The following is an 18,563-nucleotide window of genomic DNA, read 5'->3' as shown; positions in this document are numbered from 1 at the left end:
TTACACAAGAATGATCTGGGGTTTTTTATTATAATTTTTTACTAAATTTGTTTGTTTTACTATTTTTATTGCAAGTGCATATCTCATTTAATTTAAATGGCTATCTTGCTTTTCTTGGTTTTTATTTGTAATCTATATTTTTTTATTTCAATATAAATTTTTAATATTTATTTATTTAAATAAATAAATATTAAGTTTATTAATCTTTGTCTTTAACAAAGATAAAGATTCTTGGTCCATAGTAGAATTAGTAGAATTAGGAAATTAGGAATAAAATAGATTAAATCAATTGTTATCATTATTAAATATTAACTTGTAAATTATTATAAAGCATTTAAAGTTAGTATGAATTTATGTGGATTCATGTAAGACGCAGTGCAATTTAAAACATGTAAATACTCATCATATGAACAACTTCCACTTTTATAAACATGTATGTGATAAAAGGTTCCCATAATGCTATAAATAATCCCATTTTGACTGAATTTACGTTGATCTGTGACTGAGACTGAGCAGTCAGGCAGAGAGCTGAGCACGTGCCTGTAAAACTTGAGTTTTTTTGGCAGCCACTTTCACTATAAACCACATCAATAAGCACACATTCTTGTGGAAATGAGTCACCCAAATGGCGCAAAGCAGCTCAGTTACTTCACCACTGGTTTTACCACATTTCCCTTTTTTTAATGCATGCAAGCATGTTATAGCAGCTAGTAAAGATTACAATTTTGCAAACTGCAGATTTGGTAAGCTTAGTCTGTCACAACAGCTGCTGACCTTGCAGTCCCTCTGGGACAGAGTTCCCGGCATTGGCTGATCTGTCCTGTGGCTGACTGCTGCACTCATGTCTCGTGTTACTATTAACTCCGGTCCTGCGAAGTCCGAACACCGGTTGTTAATATTTTATGCTGGAGTCACATTTTTTTTACATTACATTGGAAACAACAAGTGAGACCTGTAGCTTTTTGTCTCTGGGTTAAAAGTTTCAGGTTTAAACATTGTTAAATCAGAACATGCAAGGTGATTTGTTTGTAATATGCTGAAAAGTGTCATAAAAAATGAAATAGGGTAAAGGTGAGCGTAAGGTGAGTCAACTGAGGAATTCACTGATGAGACATGTGAAGTGGTGACATGCCACAACATGTCTTCTCCCTATTACACCTTCAGTTTCCCTCTGGTTTTATCCTCTACCCTTATTGTTAAACCCAGCTCTGAGTTCCTTAAATAAATGTTTAGGTTTTTTAGGGGGTGAAACTCTGACTAACTTCCTTATTCTTTGTTTCTGTTTTGAGTTCCCTCCAAAAATTTAACATGATCCGAGGTGGATGAAGGAAGCTTGGATTCCTTTGCAGTTTACTCATCTAGAAATCTCTGCATGTTGTCACATAACTCATCCCACACCCACCCACGCCTTCATCCCACTCACACAAAGACGCTGCCATGCCACAGATTAATTTATTAAGCAGGATAGGTGTCTAAAGTCACGCCATGCCACCTTTATGCTTACGCATTACAAAGAAAAAAAGATTATCTGTAATCATAAGGTGAAGTCCGAACATGAATATACTGACTGTGCCTTAAATTTCATTATTCACAACGTCATATTAGACTATCTAAAATATGACACACTTTTAGTTTATGGAAATATTCATGACAATGACAAGAATACATTGAATATAATTTACAATAAACTGCCCCAAGTAGCAAATTAAGACTTCCGAGAAGCTGTAAGTTGAAACCTAAATCTAAAGTAACAAAAATGAAACTATCTTACTCTTAAGAAAAAACCTCCGCATCTTTCCAGAATTAGCCGCTCCGTCAAAGTTGAAGCTTGACAAAAATTTCCAGCTGCCTGGATGGACAAGAGGAAAAACATCTGGATAAGATATTTATTTGAGATGATATAAAGATTGAGCAATTTGACCACAATTATAAGAAGTCCTACATATTTTCAGGGGGCTAAAGTTGAAGCAAAGTGATGACAATATCATGATGTGGTGGTGTGTTAAACATAGCAGCTGGTGCAGAGAAGAAAGTGACTGAATTTAAAAAAACGATTCATTTTAACTTTTTCAACTTCATCTCAAGTATTCACTGCAAAAACACAAAATGTTACCAAATATCTTAGTACAGTTTAAGCAATAATAATAATAACTTATTTAAACTTAACTTACAAGCAACATTTCCGTAAGAAAGAGGAGCTTGTTTTAAGTCAATAACTCCTTAATTTTGGTGAAAAAGTTTAAGTTTCACTGGCAGATTTTTTCACTTTTAACTGGGAAAATGTTTGATTAAGTGACCTAATCTGCAATTTGAACTTACAGGGTTTTTTAAATTTTTTTATTGGCTAAAAACAAGCAGCTGTATCTTGCTGAAAAGTTACTTCTAAGTTAATTTTGCCATATTTCACCAGTGCAAAGATATTTGCAATAGAAAATAGACCAGAAATATTTCGTAAAATTTTATCTCTTTTGCTGTGTAGCTGAAATTTGGGGAGTAAAACTGGTTTTAAAGTGGAGAAAAAAGTAGAACTTTGAGATTTTTGAATGTCCGTGTAAAAACTCCTATTTGTCTTTAAAAGCTTTGTACCGGATGCCAATTCGCTAAAATAATACAATTTTGATTATGTATGAGGTATCAAAAATTTAGTAAATTACAATTTGAGGCTGGATTTTTAGAATAACAAAAATATGGGAAAAACAACTTGTTCAAATAAATCACTTAAGCTGTTTTTAATTTGCCTGTCTATCAATTAGTTTGACGGAAAAGTCCTGTCCTACGTACTGGACAATGTTCTAATTACATGCAAATGAAAAGTGGGTGATCCATTCTCAATTTCCCCATTTCATCTTTGTTCCTCTCACTTTGAAGCTCCTCTCTTTACCTTTTATTGCATTGCTGTTAGTGAAATAGTCTGATTCTTCCTCCCATTAGCTGTTTTCCCTCAGGCTTTAAAAGCTGCAGTTCTCAAACAGTTGCTGGAAGAGAACAGTCTGGACAAATCGCTGTTGGAAAATTACAGGCCAATCTCCAGCAAACTGATTGGAAAAACTCTGTTTAAACGTTTGACTGGAGTCAATTGGTACATTAAATAGAAGAGGTCCCAGGATTAAACCTTGGGGTACTGTTCCGATGAGTAGTTATCTGTAGGCAGAAGTCACATATGGAGTACCCCAAGGTTCAAACCTGGGACCCCTTCTATTTAATATCTACATGCTCCCTCTAATTCAGGTTATAACAAATAATAAGATTACTTGATATAACTATGAAGATGACACACAGTTCCACATTACAATGTCACCAGGAGACTATGAACCCATTCAAGCATTGCGATATGTAGAACAAATCAATATATGGACATGCCACAACTTGTTCCAGCTGAACAGAAACAAAACTGAAGTTATTATTTTTGGACCTAAAGAGGAACAACCAAGAGTCAGCACACAGCTTCAATTATTACAGTCAGAAACTACAAAACAGGAATAACATCTGGGTGTAGTGATGGACTCAGACCTGAACTTTCAGCGTCACATAAAGACGGTTACAAAATCAGCCTTCTATCACACCTGAAGAACATTTCTAAACTTTCATAAACTCATTTGTGTTTATCTATAGTCACATTGATTACTCCATCAGTGTCATGGAGAAGCAACATTCAGTTTTTATGCTTTTTTTATCTGGAACAAACTTCCAGAAAACAACAAAATAGCTGAAACACAAAGCTAAAAATCTCTTTTTTAAGAGCTGCCTTTGTTTAGTGATAAGGTTAACACTGATTATATATTTGATGTATATTCACTTGATTATTTTTAATGATGACATTTGACAAAATGTAATATTTATTGCTTGTTTTATAATCGGTGACTATTATGTTTTTACGAACTACCTTTATGCTGAACTACAAATAAATGTGACTTCCATAAAACTGAAAAACTGCTGGATTACTGAGTCCCTTTAAATCAAGACTGAAATCCTATTTGATTAATAACAACTGGAATATTGAATAATTTTAGTCTGAACTGGCACATTTCATTATTTATTTATCTTTATTTTGTCCCTGTAATGTCATGAAAGCAGCATGTCTTGTTCTTTAAATGTGCCAGATACAAATAAACTTGACTCTCCAAATCTTGCATTACAAAATGTGCGAAATTTCCTCAGGATGCTACTTTATGTCCAGTAACACTGAACACAGAGTTACATTAGTCTGTGTACTATTTGTATTATTCAGTGAGGAGTTGGATAGTTTCTGCCACGCAGGCAGACAGATGTCAACCAATCGCAGTGAATGGGAGGGATTAGCTCCGTTAGCCACGTAGCTTGTAGCCTCTACCGTTAGCTTTGCAGGTAAGTACTCCTCCCTGCCGTGCTGTGTTTTTTAATACTAAACAATTAATTTAAACATAAACTACGTTTTTATAAACGCTGCCGAGGAGGCTCACTCACCCGTCTTTTCGGACGCGAAATAAAAAAGCGAAGGAATGTTACGTTAATATTAGCTTGTCTGTTAGCATCAACTTTCAGCAAGAACAAGTTCGGAGCAACACAGAAAATTGACAATATGTACATAAAAAATACGGTTGTACCTATTTAAAAGTTGGAATAAAACTCTTAACAGTTAGATAATCTAAAATTCACCTGGAGTTAGTGAGAAAGGTAGCCTAGCTACTAGCTAACGTGTTACTGTTTTTAATTTGAAGCTAACGTCTCCTGGAGTCATGGATCTGCCTCATCAAGGCTACAGAGCAAGTAAGTGGAAATCTGAATCACCGACTGCTGTTTTACTTCTTTGCAAGATTTTACAGAAAAATCCAGTCATAGTATCTACTTCCTTTTTTAATGTGTGTTCATTTGAGTAATGACGTATCGCTGAAGGTCAGTTTTACGTCATTTTTACCGCAAGTGATGCTGTGTATTGTAAAGGTAAATGTATAGATAGATATACGTTTGCAGTTTGCACGTCATTAGGGTGAAGTTTCCTTCACTCATGGAAATGGTATGAGACAGATCATGTGTGAAAATCTAAGCAAGTGATTTTAACAGCTGTTGATTTAAACCGATGATTGGATTTCTGTTAAAAACCACACGGAAATAAATAATTAACCAATATAGTTTATTGGGTATATGAGCGAAATAAAGCTATTTGAAAACTTCCACAACTTCCTTCTATTAAAATTAAACAACTATAGCCAGTATTTGATAACCAATCTAAACAGATTTTGTTTCTTTTTATAAACTTAGCAAAATTTCACATCTTAAAGTGTCTTGTAAGACTTCTTCTCGTCACCATGAATCATCTTCTACCCTCACACCAGCTAACTTCATCCCCTCTTTTACCACATCTGTAAATCTCTGAGTTTGTCACAAAAATATCTATTTCCTATCAATGACATGCAACACAGTCAGATCATAAATGACTAACAAAAATGATATTGTCATTTTACTATATTTTTTGTAATTGTATAATTATGGGTTATAGATAATGTTGGGCGATACAGACTTAAAGTTTTATCTTTTGCTATGGAATAATGATAAAAGTGACAATAAAAAGTGTTTATTTCTTCTTTTTCATGACTGTGACTTTGTGTCACAGCAATTATACTGCCACAAACACAAATACTGCTCTTGTAAAACATTCCCTTTTATTGGTAATGTGCTTCTTTAAGACATTAGTCACATAAAAAAGTGTGATTTGTATCACTCAGCTGCACAGAGTGTTTTCAAATTTATTGGTCTTTATTGATGTTTTTATTGAACAAACAGTGGAGAAAATAGAAAATCTATGAATCCTGACAAAAAGTAACATTTTGGGAGGTTATAAACATCATTAATTGTGAGTTATTTTAACAGTGATAAATCAAAGTTAAGTAATTTATTTGAAGGGGTGTGCAAAAGGCTGGCATAACAATTATTATATGAATAGGAAGGAGTCTTCATCAATGTTTACGACTGTCGTCATGAAGTATTATTTAGTAAATAAAGACACTTTTAATGCAAAGTTGACATTTGTAATGGACTTTTAATGCATGTTTTAATGGAAATTTGCATTAAAAGTGTCATTATTTACTGAATAATGCAAAGTTGACGCATTTAATGGACGTTTAATGCAACTTTTGGTGCAACTTTGCATTAAAAGTGTCATTATTTACCAAATGACGCTTCATAGCAACAGTCTTATGCACACCCCTTCAAATAAAATGTTACCAAAAATTCCTATCATGACAACAAATTCATCACAATAACTGATACACTTCAAAAACTCAGTCTTAAGTATTTTTTTCTCTATCTTCTACTACAAATATATTAGTACACTTGAAGTAAAACAAAATTAACTTTCAAGTAACTTTTCATCAAGAAACATGAGCTTATTTTTGGTCAATTATAACTTAGTATTGATGAAAAACTACCAGTTCCATTGCCAGATTATCTCACTTAACAAGACATTTTCCCATTTTATAAGTGAAATAATCTGCTAATGAAACAAGTATTTTTTTTGTGTTAATATTAAGAAATTATGTACTTCAAACAAGCTCCTTTATTTTGGTGAAAAGTTACTTGCAAGTCAGTTTTGTCGTATTTCAAGTGTAATAAGATAATTTCACTAAAAGCTACACCAAAAAAATTTTTTTTGCAGTGTACAGATAATAAAAACTATAAATTCTGTAAAATAAATAAGCATATGCTGGATAAGCTATTCCAAAGCTTTTATTGGACCTCAGCAGTGCATTGGGCTGATCGATCGGCGTCTTAGAAGAAGGGAAACTGAACTGCGTCGTGTCCGTTTGTCCACAGCGAAGCCGAGAGCGCGTGCAGCGCCCTCTGCAGGAGACTCGGTGTTGTTTGACGACACCAGCTCAGCGGCGCCTGGAATGAACAGCCAGGGCTTCTACACTCCCGCCTACAACATGGCGGGACCCTCGAACGACATGCAGGGAGGAACGGGAGTCAACAACTTGTTCGCCGACCCGATGGCCAGCGCCGCCATGATGTACGGCTCGTCTTTAGCCAATCAGGGGAAAGACATGGTGAACAAGGAGGTGAGAGATGTCAGCATGGCTGATTGAGCTGTTTATAGCTTCAGAGATTTTACTTTTTAAAACTTCTATATGCTTCATTAATCTGTTATTGTTTACATTGGGAATATGAGGCAAATAAAGTTTTAGTTTCTACTAAGAGCATGTTTCCCTATTTTTCTTTACAAAAATATATAATGAATCCACGTCATTTTTGAGAATTTAGACGACTTTCATAAATTAGGAAGACGATAATTTTCTGCAAAACTGTCAGAATGATGTATTCATTAAACTACAGATTAGATCCATTTCTTTAGAGGTGACTGGATTATTAGTTTTTAAATTAAGTGTCTTGGAGATTATGAAGTGTCCCTAAATTTACAGGTAATAAAAAGTTTTTTCACGCTCAGTTTCCATTGGAACTGAAACAGTTAATCAAATTGTGAAATAATCGTCAACTAATTTAGTAATAGATTACTTGTTAACTGGAGTCAAAGAAAGGTAATTTCCTGAAAGAACAGAATATGCAGAGCAGCTATTTGCCCAAAAGTGTACAAAAATATATACATATTTTAAGATAAAAGAAAAAATAGTCTGTAATTATTTTCTACCTAAACTCTTCAAGTAGATTAGACTTGACTTCACCTGGTTCTTATTCAGTAAAAAATATCTACTATTAAGCATCTTTTGCTATCCAATTGCTAATCAATTAATCCAATAAATAATCACTGGATCATTCCTCCACTGTTCTGATGTTGAGTCAAGCAGAAATGACTTTAAGTATTATATTTAGCTAAAGATTCTTCCTTTGCTACAAATTATCAAGCTATTTTATTGTATTTTGGGCAATGAAATGTTTATTTTTCTGTTTAAAAAATGAACCATTTTTTATGTGATTAATAATTGTTGGAATAATTGATAGATAAATCAATAACTAAAGTAATGGCCACTTGTTTCTCCAGTCTCCATAGAACTGTGAATCATCATAATTAAGTTCCTGAAATAAATTTACTCTCCAGTAATATTGTAATATTTATTGGATGTATATTATATATTTCAATACAACCAAAAGTAGTTTTATCTCTCAGTTTCTCAGAGTTATTCAAAGGAAAGCTGATTTTTTAAAAATGTTTCTTAATATTTACCTAAGGCTGAAGACAACAGTTGAATCGTCATGATGACTTTAAGCCTGCGCCGTTCCGCTTGGTTAGAAGTTTAAAAGCAAAGGAGTTTACTTCCTGCTTTTTAAATAAATGACTCATTTCTGTCCATTCATCCGGTTTGCGTTTGTTAATGTTTACGCTCTGCATTTCAGATTAACAGGTTCATGTCTGTGAACAAGCTGAAGTATTTCTTCGCAGTGGACACCAGATACGTCCTGAAGAAACTCATGATCCTCATGTTCCCCTACACACATCAGGTAATCTGATTACACCTGACCGCCCTCCACGTCACGCCCTGCCATGAAACAAAGCGCTCAGTACGTCGTTATCCAGGGTTGTTTTATTTTTCAATGTTTGTTACACTGAAACTGGATGAGACAGTCTGCCTCCTCATCAGTCACTCACTGCTGTTTATGAACGTTTATGGGATGTGATTATCTGAGTGTTTAGAAGCACTCATGAGTGCTTTTAAACACTTTTTTAACTTTTTTTTAACTTTTTAGCAGAGTTCATTTACCCTTATTATGAGACTTAACAGTTTATAAAGTACAAATGATGCAAACTCTTCTGAAAAAGATAAAGATAAAAAACGTTACAACAGAAGTTTAATCAAATCTGTATTAAAAACGTCATGAACTTCTGCTGATATTTCTGATCTTCCTAACTGCATTTATCTTATAAAAAGTAAATTTTTACTTCAGTAGCAACTTTTACAGTTGTAACCAGATATTTAGATGCACTGAATAAAATGACTTTTTTCCCTCACGGTCTGAAGTTAAATCAGAACAAACTTTTCTTGTTTTCGTTTAGTTGGACCCAAATAAACGAATAACGGGGTTAGATTGTACATTGGGCTAAAATTAAATGAGTCTGTTTATTATTCATAAATTGTAGAAATTCTGGTTTAGTATTTAGTTTATGGAGAATGCTTAAGAGCAGAGTGATGTATCAAACTGCATAAATTAGTCTTCACAAATAAGCTGCTACAGTTTAGTTAATGTTTAAATTAATAAATAAAATGTTACAGAAAAATGAATAATTACAAAAATAATCTGCTTCTAAACGCTTTCCTTTTTTAATTCAGCAGACATCTTCAAATTGCTTTCAAATTTGTCTTCTTCTCAAGTAAAATCATCTGTTGTTCTTTACATCATCTTGTTAGATTAAGTTTTCTTCTTCTGTGGTGGTTTTTCCTGCAGGACTGGGAGGTCCGGTACCATCGCGACACTCCGCTCACGCCAAGGCAAGATGTAAATGCACCTGATCTTTACATACCCAGTAAGTTGTCTGTAAACACGCAATCAGGACCAGGAAATTCTGCGATGTTTGTTTATTTAATATTTGTTCCTCTTTCTCACAGCCATGGCTTTCATTACTTACATCTTACTGGCTGGAATGGCTCTTGGTATTCAAAAACGGTGAACATTTCTCTCTCTATTCACTGTTTTTATGCTGGTTTTGTGTCAGATGAGCTTAATCTTGTCTGTTGACTGTGTGCAGGTTCAGTCCAGAGGTTCTGGGACTCTGTGCCAGCACCGCCCTGGTTTGGATCATCATCGAGGTTCTGGTCATGTTGCTGAGTTTGTATCTGCTGACCGTACACAGCGACCTTTCAACCTTTGACCTCATCGCCTACAGTGGTTACAAATATGTTGGGTAAATATATATTTTAATGCTCATATTTTAATTTATTAAATCAGGTATCCATCAAAACGCGATTATAACTTCTTTTATAGTCAGATCTGAAACGATTATCACAATTAATCAATTATTGAAATAATTGTCAACTAATTCAGTAATCGATTAATCGATGGTTAACTGCGATTTGATTAAAGAACAACCCACTCAGAGCCAAAACTGTACAAGAAAACATATATTTTGGATTTAAGATGAAGAAAGTCAAACATTTTTTTGTAAATATTTTCTACCCAGAATTCCTCAAGTGGCAAAGTTTTTTTTTTTTCCATTTAACTGTTTATTGAAATTTTTCACATTAGTTTACATATCTGAACATTCCACTTTAAACATCTCACAACACAAAACTTTTGCTTGGGAGCCGTTCCTCTATTTAAGTTTTGTCCTATCTGGTATATCTAGTTTTTCCTTTATTTGTTCTCGCTGTCTTTTGTCTTGAATGTTGTCCATTTCATCCACTTTTCTTCCATTTGTGTTTGCTGGAGTCTCAATCGATGTGTCAGTTTTTCCATAATGTAGATTTCTTCTATTATTCCAGTCCATTGTTCTTGACAAGGGGGGTCTGTCTTTCCCCAGTTCCTTGTAATAGCTTTCTTGCAAGCTATTAACATTATCTTTATCAGGTACCTGTCTTTCACCCTTAAATTGATATTGTTAAAATTGCAAAGATACAGTACCATGCTGTTCATAGGAATATCATATCCCAGAATCATCTTCACAGTTTCATGCACATTTTTCCAAAGTTGGACAATTTTAGGACAGTTCCAAAATATGTGTGCATGATCAGCTTTCACTGATCCACAATTCCTCCAACACCTCAAATTTGTGCCGCTATATCTATTCTTGACTTTAGGCGTAATGAAAAATCGTATTAGATTTTTCCAAGTGAATTCCCTCCATATCCGCGAATTGGTGGAAATCTGGTGTGTTTTCCACATATCTAACCAATCTTCATCTGAAATTGTCGTGTTAAGCTCTGATTCCCATTTTTCTTTTATGTATTTAGTCGAATGTTTATTCATCATCAGTTTTTGATATAGAGTAGAAATGATTTTAATTTTTGTTCCACTGAATGAATTTATCACAATTTGAATCACACCATTCACTTCCACAGAGGGATCCCACCTGATTCTGTTCTATAATGATCTCTTAATTGCAGGTATCTGTAAAATTCATGTCTAAATTATACTTATCCTTCAAGTGGCAAAGTTTTAGCGGTAACACTTTATTTGACGGGTTGTGCATAAGACTGACATGACATAACATCTGTTAGGAACATGAAGGAGTCTTTATGAATATTTATAACAGTTGTCATGAAGTGTCATTCGGTAAATAATGACACTTTTAATGCAAAGTTGCTCTGAAAGTTCATTAAAAGTGGCAATTTTGCATTAAAGTATCATTATTGACAAAATAATGCAAAGTTGGCACTGTGTGGTATCCAATATTAGTTAACTAAATAAAGGTGTTAAGTCAAACATAAAGGCCTGAGCTAAAGGATACACTACTGAATAAAATATTTATTTTCTTATTTTAAAAAAAAAGTTGAATTATTTGTTCATTTGCATTTTAATTTGTTTCTAATATTGTATAAAAAAAGACTTAATTATAAATGAAAAGTTTGCAAAACATACCATTTTTAAAAATCAGATTAATTGATTAATCATCAGAAAAATTGATAACTACAATAATTGTTAGTTTCAGCCCTGGTTCTGTTATTATTTCTATTGAAATGCGTTGATTACTGTGCGTGTTTGTATTTCCACCCAGAATGATCTTCACGGTGCTGTGTGGCTTAATGTTTGGCAGCGACGGTTATTATGTTGCCCTCGCCTGGTCCTCTTGTGCCCTGATGTTCTTCATTGTAAGTATTAATATTTTCACCTACCACACTAAATATGGACTTAAACACTAAATACAAACTTTATTCTATTATTTTAAGTGTTTAGAAAATTAAATCAAGTTGTAGTGTTATTACATAATAATAAAACAGAAGTTGTTTAACCCACCAACCAGACAATAACTGAAAAATGTCACCAAAGTGGGCGGAGCCAAAAGACACAGGGGGCGGAGCCAAGAGACACAGGGGGGCGGACAAGTTGAAATGTAACCAATTGGAAAATTCAGCGGCAGGAGCCATCCCTCAACCTCAAGAGGGCAAAATCAAGACGGTTTTCATGCCAAATTTACACAAAAATGTCGCAATTTGCACAGATTGTAAAGATAGAACCCTTAAACAACCAACATGGACAGTTTATCTGAAATAAAAAGTTGATCTGTGGTTTAGTTACTCTTTAATAATTGGTGTTGGCCAATTTCTCAACATGATTTTGCTAAACTCTTATTTACTTTGGTCACATTTATTGCATTTTAATATGACTGAACGCACTGTAAAGCTGCTTTCCTTCACTTTCTTGTGTTGTTGTCAGAAAGCAACTAAAACATTGATACTGAGAAAAGGAAAAAGTAATAAATATTTTTGGTTGGAAAAGTGATTCTGAAAGGGTTTTGATTTTTTTTGCAGACTCGGGTTACATTTTGTGACTTGGCATTTATAAATGGTGTCACATGGAGTCCCGCAAGGCTCCGTTCTTGGGACACTTTAATTCTTCATGATTTGAATCTAAAATGGAGTGAACAAATACAGTCACTGTTCCTTTAAGACAATGCTTTCAATCCCAGTCATGCTCTGTCATTTTCAACTGATTGCATAATTTTAAAGGCATCTGCACTGTGGATTTTTTGAAGAAATACAAGAATATACAGACTTTTGTAACAACGACCACATGAAGAGCAAAGCTCCAGAGTTTGTCCTTTAGGGTAAATAATTTTCTTTAGGTTCAGGTTTTTTTTGTTTTGTTTTGTTTTGTTTACAAAAACACACACATGGTATTTTAATGTGCTTAATGGAAAAAATCCACTGACCTCTGGACAAATTCGGTGCATCTCTTCCCTAAAAGTTGTCAGCAGTTTTCTACGTTCACCCAGCAGTTTTTTTTTTGTTTTCTATTTCACATGAATAGGAAATCTGTGTCCTCTTCTGGCAGCTTCAGGTACTGCATTTGTATATTGATTAAACCTGCTTAGAGGGCATAATGTGAAAACCGAACACTTGTTGAGATCAAGCCAAGCTGTTTAATGTAAAATATCAAAGAGCTTAAGTTTCTGGTGTTTCTTTGAGAATCTAATCTCTGCTTTCTGTGAAATAAATTCCTTAATTTGTAAGAATCTGGGCAAAGGTTTTAAGGAATCTTATGTCCAAATACAACTCTGGGTTATTACTGAGTAATTTTACTCAAATAAGAGCAGCAATACTTCATAATAAAACTACTGAAGTGAAATTAAAAAGTACATTGAAGTAAAAATACTCCTAAAAGTAATTTTTTTCCCCCCAAAAAAGTTCAAGTATATCCACTCATCTCTGGGTATGATTGAACTTTGCACCAATCTGATGGTTAAATAACAGATCAAATACAATAAATGTATTTGTTGTTTAGTTTATATGTCTATTTATTTATTCAACAATGAAGCAGCAAAAAGTGTTTTTGAATTGAAAGTGCTAAAAGTTTTTGATTAAAATGTTATTAATTAATTACAAACCCCGTAGGTTCGATCTCTGAAAATGAAGATCCTGCCCTCCATCTCCTCGGATTCGATGGGAATGGGATCGAACTCCAAGCATCAGCTCCGCCTCTACATTACCGTGGCAACTGCCGTCTTCCAGCCAATCATTATCTACTGGTTAACGTCTCACTTAGTCAGGTGACCGTCAGGTTAGAAGGTTAAGACTGTTTGTGCTCTCGCCCTTTTACTGTTTTTGTTGACAAACGGAGAACATTTGTTTGGTGTTGAGCTGCAGCGTATTTACGAAGCTTTTCCGCTTCATCGAAACGAGCAGAATGTGTGAAATGAAGCGCCTCTGTCTGCTGCTTGATTGTAAAGTAACGCTGGTAAATTATTGTTTTTTTTAAACACCCAACTAAAAGGGCTCCAAGGTTTTAACATCAGATCTGATTCTGTGCAGATTAACTTTCATATCATGTCTCTGGACATGTTTCTCAGTGTTTAAACCAAACGGTACGCCCAGCTCCTATTTTCTTTTTATTTATCTACATTTGACAAAGCATGATAAAGTTTGGATTTTGTGTGATGAAAAAATAAACAAATATATAGCTTTGTGTATCTACTTTTTTTCTCTGTGTTAATATTTCTCCTGTAAAGATGTAATAAAATCTAATTTGATTTTATAGTGCTTACGGGAAGTGACAATCCAAATTAAGGGAAAGTCAATGGACATCCTGGAATCCATTCTCCACTCATCTGAAAACCAAAAGCACCCAAACTAAAGGGAAATGAATAAATTGTTTCAGATTAGCAACAAAACATCTTTGGAAATAAGGCTCCAGAGTCCAGTTTTTGAGTTACATGTTTTATCAACATTATCCCATTCGAAATAAAGGAAAAAATGATTTTATTTCTATTTTTTTCCTCACAAACTCAAACGTTTTTAGCTGGACGATCGTACTTCATTCAGCCTCTGTATTTCTTGGATTTGCTGCAGGAACAGCAAATCCAAGCAACAGCAACAGTTTGATTATCTCCTATAATTTTTCTGTTGTATGAAGATATGGGAATAAGGATCCAATTTGGTACCACATATGAAAGCGTCGAAAAGATCTGAATTAATCAATTTAGACTGACATGAAAGTCACATTTGTCCTGAGGTTTTGTCACTGTCGCTGTAACTGACTGCTACAGGAGACTTTCTGTGCACAACTGCCTGCATCTACAGCACCTTCTTTTTTCTTTTTTTTCTTTTTTTTAAGAAAATCAGATGTCACAATGTAAGTTACATTTAATTTCTTTCTGGGATTAATAAAGTATTTTTGAATTAAATGATTACTTCTACTTTTAGATTTAATGAAAACAAATCCCTTCCATTCAAATCCGGCATTTTGGAGAAAAGAAAATAAAACGTTTCTTTTCTTGTTGGGGTTGTATTATGACTCTTCCTACGGTTTGTAGCCATATTTAAAGTTTTTTACACCTATTTGTTACTGCGGCGGGGTTGCGCACGGGAGCGCGCAGCACGCAGAGCGTTCTCTGCGGTTTCCATGGTTACGGCAGATATCAACAGGGCACGGAGGAAGAGGTGTCCGGCTGCGACTCTTCACGTTTTTACCCGTCCGGGTTTCGCCTTAAACATTCCTCCCGAACCTGCTGGACTTCTGATGAGAGTCGAGCTCCGGTTGACTGATCTTTGTTGGTATCTGGTGAGTAAAAAAATTAATTTTTTTGCTTTTTAAAGAGCGAACAGCGCCGACATGGGGGTTACCTGTGAGGAGAAAGGCGGCTTTCTTGTATAGCTAAATGAAACTTTATATTGTTCCGCCATTTGCCTCCTGCCCCACAATAGAGCCATGTGGCTTCATACAAAGTTTTAGAGCGTCATAAATGCAGCTTATGATAGTCCTGGTTAGGCTGAAGCATATAAATTTATTTTCGCAGCATCTTTAAAGTTCAAGGTTTAAGTTGATGGGAACGTGAGTCTGGACTTTGGACAAAGAAAGGATGCTCATCAGAGGGGAACGGCTGGCCATGATGTTACTGTTCTAACCTGGGATTATCAGAAAAGATTCTTAAAGTGGTACTTTAATGTAAACAACAGAGGATTTTTAGGTGCTAGATTAACACAAAGTACTGCAAAAATATATATTTAATACATTTTACAAATCTAAAAAGATATCCTGCTTTGCACACCTATCTATCTATGTACATATATATATATATATATATATGTATATGTATATGTATACATACACATATATATCATATATATACCATATATATCTCATAATTTTATGAGATTGTTTTAGAAAAACAGAGTATCTTTAGTCAGTGGCTTCTTCAAATTTGCTGCAATACAAACTGCTGCAGGAGATCTTTCCTGCCCACTACCATGACCATCTCTACAACATTTATTTTTAATAATTTTGAATTAAAACTAGCTACATACAGCAGCAGGTGGGATCAGTAAAGTATTTTTGAATTTCTGTATTTTGCAGCCAAGCAGCTGAATGAGTCTGGATCTAACAGAAATGAAGAACAGCTCTCACACGCTGCCACCTTTCTCCTCGTCTCCCACTGCTCTCGGAGGCTCTTTGACCTTGACCTCCTCACCTCCGTCTCTCCCTCTGTCACCCGTCTCGTTCCCTCCGTCCCCCACCTCGCTGTCTCCGGCTGCAGCGGAGTCCGCTCGTTCGTCCTCTCCTGTTTCACACCTCGCCGCCTCTCAGTGCCTCGAAGGACGCGGCTTGGGACATTGGGACACGTCCGACCAGGATGATCTGACCTGTCTCAGCTGGCTGCACCAGAGGGGCGATCTGTTGCCCCTGCAGCCTCTGACCAAAGTGACCCCGTTACCCCGGCGACAGCCCGGGCAGCTTCCTCCTCCTCCTGCGGCGGCGGCCTCCTCCAAGCCGCCGTACTCCTTCAGCAGTCTCATCTTCATGGCGATAGAAGATTCTCCTCAGAAGAGGCTCCCGGTGAAGGACATCTACGGGTGGATCGTGAGCAACTTTCCATACTACAGGACGGCCACCGGCGGCTGGAGGAACTCGGTGAGACACAACCTGTCGCTGAGCAAGAGCTTCCGTCGCATTCAGAGGGACAAGAGCCAGGTGTGTGCACAAAAGTCAGTTGAAATTATACGACTGAGTCCAAATGTTTATATTATATGAAAGTAACCCTGTCGCAAAATCAATGAACTGCATTGAAATTATTTTAATTTGCCACGTCTTTCTCTCTTTCTACCAAAAACTGGATTACAAAAGTCTTCAGTCTGATGGATTTGTCTCAACTAGACCATTTTTATGAAGGGAAATATTGTTTACAGAGACTTCGTAATTCATTTTATTTGTTTTGTTTGCTTATTTTTGAATATTTAAAATGTCTTCCAGTTCAAATGTTAAAAGTTCCATTGAAATTAAAGTTTATTGATCTTTGAAAGGTTGAACTTGAATTATTATGTAATTATCATTTTGTTACTTTAAAATGGTCTCAAGACAACAATATTATCGGATATCATTGGACAATTTATCATCCAGCCAAATTTATTATCGTGACATGCCTACGGGCTATTTAGTTTACAGAAACATCATAATAATTTTATTTAATAGTTTCAGTTGTGTTTTTTTATTTCTATTTTATTTATTGTTTTTTGTTGTCATGTTTTATTTTGGTGATTTTAAATATCCTCCAGTTCCAGCGTTTAGTTTTCAATACATTCACTGACCCGCACAGCATTTTAGGGGATGTAGACAGAGGAAAGGCTTTAGCTGCTCAACCTCCAACAGCTAGCTCAGTAAGGTTAGCGGATCAACTAAATCACTCGCTCTTTGGTTACCTAGCAACTCACTCGCTCTTCGGTTACCTAGCAACAACCAGCTGAGTAACTTGGCAGCAGCAGTTCCAGGTTCTGCCATTGTGCCTCATAACTGCTTAAAAATAAAAAACAATGACGTGAAGTGAAAACTGTGGGTAAAACAGGAAAGGTCATATGTATTTCAGATATTTAAAATAAAAAACTAATCAATAACTAACAGTTAACAATTATCAATACTGACTGATATGACAGGCTTATATTTTGTGTTTTTCTGCCATGTTGTCCAACTGTATTACTTGAAAATAGAATATAATTTTACACATAAAATTATATTCAATACAATTATATCAATATTATTGTTTATCACAATAATTACTGGAAAAATGTATCACCCAGCTAGATGTGTTATGAAAGTGTACGTGTGTGTTTTGCTGCAGTCGGTGGGGAAGGGGTCGCTGTGGTGTGTGTGTCCAGAGTATCGGCTGGCGCTGCTGGAGGGTCTGAGGAAGACCCACAGCTATCACGGCTCCAGCAGCTGTCTGATCAACAAGCCTGTACTGTGAGTTCAATCAAAACATGAGTAATTTAGGGCTGAAACAATTAATCTGGTTAGGAGAATTTCTTTAGCTACAAATCCATCCAAACAATAAACTACAAATGATCAACAGTAATGCTGTTATTACATTTTAGACAATAAAGTTTTAGGAATTATTAGTGTATTTGCTTCTATTAATGTACGTCAAACATTGTGTAAAAATGCTTTAGTAGTTAAATGAAAAATCTGCAGACTGTGCCAAAGTTTTTATCTGATTAGTCATCAGAATAATCAATAGAATAATTGATTACTAAAATAATCAAGGTGCAGCCCTACTGTAAATGTCAGATGATTATTTATTCATTATATTACTACATTATATTATTCTTCAAATTTGGTTTACCTCAGAAAGGAACTCTCAGTCCAACTTCAGTCAGAAGTTTCTTCAAATTCAATGTAATACAGACTGCTACAGGAGGTAATTCCTGCCAACAGCCATCACTATCTACAATAATTCTTTGAAGAATCTGAATTAATATGGAGTTATTTTATTTTCCTTTGGGATCATTTATTTATTTTTGAATTTGAATNTTTTGTTTTGTTTTGTTTACAAAAACACACACATGGTATTTTAATGTGCTTAATGGAAAAAATCCACTGACCTCTGGACAAATTCGGTGCATCTCTTCCCTAAAAGTTGTCAGCAGTTTTCTACGTTCACCCAGCAGTTTTTTTTTTGTTTTCTATTTCACATGAATAGGAAATCTGTGTCCTCT

General features: G+C 35.0%; 3 protein-coding genes across 4 annotated transcripts in view; 2 read left to right on the top strand and 1 right to left on the bottom strand.

The window, feature by feature from the left end:
• The window catches only part of fibpa (fibroblast growth factor (acidic) intracellular binding protein a), a 28,101-nt gene extending 23,585 nt beyond the window's left edge, over positions 1-4,516 (bottom strand). Inside the window, exons 1-3 of the mRNA XM_016672966.1 lie at positions 4,444-4,516; positions 1,772-1,849; positions 775-869 (exon numbers count right to left, since the gene is read on the bottom strand). Coding sequence (XP_016528452.1) covers positions 775-869; positions 1,772-1,793 — 117 coding nt within the window. The 5' untranslated portion in view covers positions 1,794-1,849; positions 4,444-4,516. The remainder of the gene's footprint in view (positions 1-774; positions 870-1,771; positions 1,850-4,443) is intronic.
• Positions 4,229-14,050, top strand: yif1a (Yip1 interacting factor homolog A (S. cerevisiae)). Of its 2 annotated transcripts, none has more exons than XM_007555074.2 (9): positions 4,229-4,344; positions 4,698-4,746; positions 6,790-7,034; positions 8,326-8,430; positions 9,373-9,451; positions 9,534-9,591; positions 9,674-9,829; positions 11,639-11,732; positions 13,476-14,050. In XM_007555074.2, the coding sequence occupies exons 2-9, from the start codon at positions 4,716-4,718 to the stop codon at positions 13,632-13,634; spliced, it is 927 nt and encodes a 308-aa protein (XP_007555136.1). In that variant the 5' UTR covers positions 4,229-4,344; positions 4,698-4,715; the 3' UTR covers positions 13,635-14,050. The 2 variants fall into 2 exon arrangements, with proteins under 2 accessions (XP_007555136.1, XP_016528453.1); XM_016672967.1 differs by lacking the exon at positions 4,229-4,344 and adding an exon at positions 4,491-4,576.
• A 947-nt stretch (positions 14,051-14,997) lies between these two features.
• Positions 14,998-18,273, top strand: LOC103140109 (forkhead box protein N3-like). Its single transcript, XM_007555073.2, has 3 exons — positions 14,998-15,141; positions 15,934-16,548; positions 17,690-18,273. The coding sequence occupies exons 2-3, from the start codon at positions 15,946-15,948 to the stop codon at positions 17,813-17,815; spliced, it is 729 nt and encodes a 242-aa protein (XP_007555135.1). The 5' UTR covers positions 14,998-15,141; positions 15,934-15,945; the 3' UTR covers positions 17,816-18,273.
• Positions 18,274-18,563: the final 290 nt, after the last annotated feature.

The sequence above is a fragment of the Poecilia formosa genome, unplaced genomic scaffold (assembly GCF_000485575.1).
Source record: "Poecilia formosa unplaced genomic scaffold, Poecilia_formosa-5.1.2 Scaffold68, whole genome shotgun sequence".
Lineage (NCBI taxonomy): Eukaryota > Metazoa > Chordata > Actinopteri > Cyprinodontiformes > Poeciliidae > Poecilia > Poecilia formosa.
Note: the sequence above shows the minus strand (reverse complement) of the source record. Positions and strands in the feature narration are given on the sequence as shown.

Excerpts from the sequence above, each read along its gene's own strand:
- yif1a (XM_016672967.1), top strand. Across the intron at positions 7,035-8,325 it reads AAGACATGGTGAACAAGGAG|ATTAACAGGTTCATGTCTGT; the intron begins GTGAGAGATGTC and ends TCTGCATTTCAG. Across the intron at positions 8,431-9,372 it reads TGTTCCCCTACACACATCAG|GACTGGGAGGTCCGGTACCA; the intron begins GTAATCTGATTA and ends TTTTTCCTGCAG.
- LOC103140109 (XM_007555073.2), top strand. The coding sequence starts at position 15,946 with ATGAGTCTGGATCTAACAGAAATGAAGAACAGCTCTCACACGCTGCCA. Across the intron at positions 16,549-17,689 it reads TTCAGAGGGACAAGAGCCAG|TCGGTGGGGAAGGGGTCGCT; the intron begins GTGTGTGCACAA and ends GTTTTGCTGCAG.